We start from the raw sequence: 5,000 nt of genomic DNA, 5'->3' as shown, positions 1-5,000 counted from the left end.
CATTGAAGGCATTCCTACTACTTTGGAGGCCCATTGAAAAAGCACAACAAACATTAGCATATAAAGAAAAAATAAGTCCACAATTAAACACAACCATTGGGAGGCAAATGTACCCCGGCCTGTCTGAATGGCAGTACAGCATCCATTCATCTTCTTATTAACCTTCAGAAGGTAACATCAGTTATGTTTTATGGCATGTCTGGAGGTGTGAAACTGAAATAAAGCCGTCAGTCCTTGCCTAAAAGTCTGCGAGAAGTTAGCGAAGATGGTGTCATCACCGTGTTTTAATTGAGATGAGGTGGCAGTTAGCGGACCAGGAGGAACCTGCAGTAATTGAGCTCATATCATTGAAACAGCGAAACCAACCTCTGCGGGTTATGACTGATCATTAGCTGTGCTAATTAGCTCATGAGACAAATCAACCTCAGACCTGGACAATGTGCGCATCAATTCTTAAGAGAAATTAAAGATTATTTTAATAGAATGGAATATAATATGTGTGTCTTTGTGCTTCCTTGTCATTGTGTGTCGAACACTCACCCAACAAAGAAAACTGTGTAACGCACTTCCAGGTCAACACGGCAGCTTATAGTAGGAAGATGTCCATACCAAAACTTCTCTTTATAACAGGCAATGTTGGATTTTTTTTACTTTCTCAATGGGAAAAGATCCTCAGATGACTGTTAATGAGGTTAATTCTTAAAATGTGTCTCTCTTCTTTTTTTTTTTAAGTAAGAGCAGAAGCGTCCAGTTTTGCACTGAAAATATTCACCTCTCTATTTTCCTCTTGACCTCTGTGACCGTCCTGTCTTATCAGACATGCACGGTCACGCTCCACAAGCCCTCCTGTAATCATGCTCAATAACTAGAAGCAAAGCAGGCTACGGCACTGGGTGGCCCTTTGACCTGCCCTGCTCAGTGGTCAGCTTCATTGATGGAGGTGAGTGTCGCTGAAATGGGCCCATTAAGGATCTCTAAGTGGCTTTTTGGTTTCTGTGTCACTCTCAAAAGAATCTGGGAAAGTATATAAGACATGTCAGACGCACCAAGAACAGAAGAAGCATCCACGCCAAGAGCATCTTGAACGAAGACTTGAAATCGTCTGTTGGAGAAATTGAACAAGTAAGTTTGGTTTCAGCAGAATTATATCTGGCTAAGTCTTTTGGCGCTAACTAGTTTCACTTTTTCATTTGTCTCTCATTCTCAGCATGACTGGAGCTACTGTGTCCGTGTGCCTACTTTTTCTTCTGTCTGTATGCTCGGCGTGTTATATCTCTAACTGTCCCATCGGAGGGAAGCGGTCTATCATGGATGCTCCATTGCGTAAGGTGAGGTGATTTAGCCATCCTTAAATTCCTCTGTGAAGTATTTAACTCAAACACACCAGCCTGACAAACTGATATGTTTGAAAAAGAGAAAGAATTCATAACTCACTTCAGAAAACTTCGCTAACAGCTGTTTTCTGAAATTTGACTTTACACCAATACTCATTAAACATTTCCTTCTCCAGTGCTTGTCATGTGGCCCCGGCGACAGGGGCCGCTGCTTTGGCCCCAGTATCTGTTGCGGGGAAGGCTTTGGCTGCCTCCTGGGCTCCCCAGAAACGGCTCACTGCATGGAGGAGAGTTATCTGCTCACCCCTTGCCAGGCCGGAGGAAGATCCTGTGGATCTGAGGGAGGACACTGTGCAGCTTCAGGACTCTGCTGTGATGCAGGTCAGAAAGTAAATCAAGTCATTCTGATTATTGGTCTAGTATTCCCACAGAGGGAAAAGTCTTTCATTGGAAACTAAAGTAACACAGATACACAGGAAACTGTATGTAGGTAGAAACACCAACTGTGCATGCAAATGTCGGTATATTATAGACTTAGATTACTATGAAAATAAAAAAATGACATGCTAGCTAACTGAAGTCCTGCTGATTCAAGTTTTTTAATATATTACTGAGTGGTCTAATATACCTTTTTGCAGAACATCTTTGAGATGCTATATTGGAAATAGTGCCCTAATTAGGTTAGAGCTGTACATAAACTGCGCAAAATTCCTCTGAATGAGTGGCATAGTACATTTTTGTGTTTGCTTCTTTTAATCACTGTGAACCTTTTATATCAGCAACCTGATAAAATCATTACAGTGACATGATGATAACAGAAAGCTTCATTCTCATTCTCAGTTGTAATTCCTTTTCTGTTGATATGTTGCCATAGAAAGCTGCACCATGGACCAATCCTGCCTCACTGAGGAAGACGGAGACAACCAGACCAGCCAATACGAAGGCAGTGATCCCAGTGACATCATCTACAAGCTTCTGCATCTGGCTGGTCACAATCATCGAATTCACCAATGACCTGCTTCTAATGCCAAGAATTAGTGGGGGAACCCGTCATTTGTAGAGACAAATTAGGATTTGTAGTTTTAGTTCAGATGGTTGTATCTGTTTATGTGTCATCATCACTCTGGGTTTGCTTCCTCCCCTGCAGTACATCTGTAGAGGAGATTTCCCGATATATTTTTATGTATAAAAATAGATGTCTGCATGTTGAAATAAAGTTTTGAGTGTAAGAAGTGTTGTTGCTTTTTTCCCCCCTTTTTTACTTGAAATGTGTTCAAAAGTATTTAAAGTGATCCCTGACTGCTTTAATTGGAGACACCTGGAGTTAATGATTACCACGCTGGACTTGCAAAGTATAAAACAGGCACGTGACAAGTTCTCACTTCACCTTTGCTGCCTGCCACCATGTCTTTCTCTGGAAAGTTCCAGCTGGAGTCTCAGGAGAACTTCGAGCCTTTCATGAAGGCAATTGGTGAGAATTCAGCTTCCTTTTTTTTTAGCTTCTGAGTTTTTGTAACATAGCTTTTGTAACGAATTGTAACGCACTACATACATGTGTATATAGCACCTGGGTGTCCACGCATTCACGGTGTTGGGAGGGTTCCCCAGTCTGGGATCTGGGGAGCCATATAGACAGGGTATGGGGGGGGGGGTCACAATTTATTTATTTTTGGCCTTGGCACGGCATGTGGGGCCTTAGCGGGCTGGGCTTGGGGTGGGACGGTGGTCCGGCCTCTTGCTCCCTCCTCTCCATCCCAGGGAATAATACTCTCCTCCCAAATGGCTGTATAGGGTCGGATAGGGCTGAAGCCCCTGCACTGTCTACTCCCGTTCCCCAGACGCTGGTTCGCTGGGATGGGGGGTTGCCCGAGCTCGGCGGTGGGTTGGGTGGGGGGGGGGTGCGGGTGGTGGGGATGGGGGGCGTTGGTGGAGGGTGGGGGGTGGGGGGGGCTGGGCCATGGGGGGGGGGGGGCTGGGGGACTGGGGGGGGGGGGTGGGATGGGTGGAGGGTGCTGGGAGGGGGGCGGGTGGTTGTGGGGGGCGTGGTGTTGGGTGCTGGTGGGGCGCCGGGCCGGCCCGCTGTGCCCCGTGCCGCTGCGCTGGCCTAGGTTTCGTCGGCTGTGTTGGTGTAGGTCGCCCCCGGGCCCTGGGCTGGTTCTTCTGCGTGTGGCTCTGGTGGGGCCATGGTGGTCGTTCTTGGGTTGCTGTAGCTGCTTGGGGTGATCTGGGGGCTTATGTTGCCATTGTTGGGTCCGGGATGGCTGCCCCGTTCTTAGGTGGAGGTTTCACGCATGCCAGATCCACCACGCCAGCACCTATCAAAACTCGTTTAGAGAGTCAACCCCGCACACAGATCTCTGAGTCAGTGGAGGTTGCTGGGTCAGTGCTTGTGGCTCTCACTAAGCTCTCTCTCTTTTTCCTCAGATCTGAGAACTTGGTGATCCATACTTTCCTCTAGAGACGAATGTGAACCTGGTGTATTGGGACAACTCTTGGTGATGATTGGATGGAAGGGGTAGAATTAAGGGGCACAAATAAATCCATTGCACTTTCTTCTCAGAACACTGTGTATTTGTCACTTTTTGTTTGTCCATGTTATATGTTCACTGCGGTGTGCACAGCCCTCTACGGCGGTAAGCAGGTAATAAAACCAATAAAATAGGAATAGGCTAGGCTGCCAAGAGGGCAGGTGACGGTCACAAGCACTATAAGAATAAAAATTGCATAGAACTCTAACAGTGACTGACGTTATGTACGTCACTGTGGAGCACGAATGCAGACAAGGTAAGAAAAAAAGAAGAAGGAAAAAAAGAAAAAAGAAAAGAAGAAAAAAAAAAACGGCGTCCCTCTCGGTCAAGCTCGCCAAAACCATCCCTCCCGGATCTCTTATTTTCAATTCCGGTTGGATTTTGTTTTTGTGCGCTGCGGAGATTTTCACTGCGCGAAGACCGCATCAGCAGTGCGCAATTGCGCACAGGCACAGCTTAGAGGGAACGTAAATGTCAAGGTATTACTGTAGTAATGAATGTGCTTTGCTGTTTCAATGAATGTGGCTTTATTTAACACATTTTAACGAGTAATAGTCTTGACTAGTTTTAGCAGAAGAATCACCCTCCCCTCAACGTTTGGTGGCTTTGATCAGACTTCAAAGGAAAAGCTGCCAATCAAAGAATATGATGGCCTTTGAAGAACAAAGCCGCAGAGAATCCAAGAATGCTATGTAAATGGACGCCCACTGTTCTGGCCTTATTGGACTCTCTCTGTCAAGTTTGAACAGTATTTTGAACAGTATGTCGTCCACCACATATGACTCGAGTATGTCAGACACATCGAGTTTGAGTATGTCATCCATCAGATCATTGGACTCCAGTGTCATGGATGAAGGCACTTTCCGTCTGGCAGCTGTGAATTTCATCCACCTGCGGCTGTATCAGCTGGCCATAGACTGTGGTGAGACATTCTGCAGTGGTCAGGCCAGCCTGCAGTTCTTATGGAACCTGCAGACGCAACTGGAGAAGCTTCTCCATCAGACCCGTGTGGCCTGTTGTCCCATCCTGGACAGTGAAGAGATGGGCAAGTTTGAGACGCACCGGGTAATCGGACGTGGCAGTTTCGGGTCTGTCTCCATCGTCAGTTGCAAGGAGACGGGTGAGAGGTTTGCCATGA

General features: G+C 46.4%; 1 protein-coding gene across 1 annotated transcript; it reads left to right on the top strand.

The window, feature by feature from the left end:
* The first annotated feature begins 1,208 nt into the window (after positions 1–1,208).
* Positions 1,209–2,348, top strand: LOC137917493 (isotocin-neurophysin IT 1-like). The gene is made up of 3 exons (XM_068760231.1): positions 1,209–1,328; positions 1,511–1,715; positions 2,209–2,348. The coding sequence occupies exons 1-3, from the start codon at positions 1,209–1,211 to the stop codon at positions 2,346–2,348; spliced, it is 465 nt and encodes a 154-aa protein (XP_068616332.1).
* The last annotated feature ends 2,652 nt before the right edge of the window (positions 2,349–5,000 follow it).

This window comes from Brachionichthys hirsutus, unplaced genomic scaffold (genome assembly GCF_040956055.1).
Source record: "Brachionichthys hirsutus isolate HB-005 unplaced genomic scaffold, CSIRO-AGI_Bhir_v1 contig_710, whole genome shotgun sequence".
NCBI lineage: Eukaryota > Metazoa > Chordata > Actinopteri > Lophiiformes > Brachionichthyidae > Brachionichthys > Brachionichthys hirsutus.
Note: the sequence above shows the minus strand (reverse complement) of the source record. Positions and strands in the feature narration are given on the sequence as shown.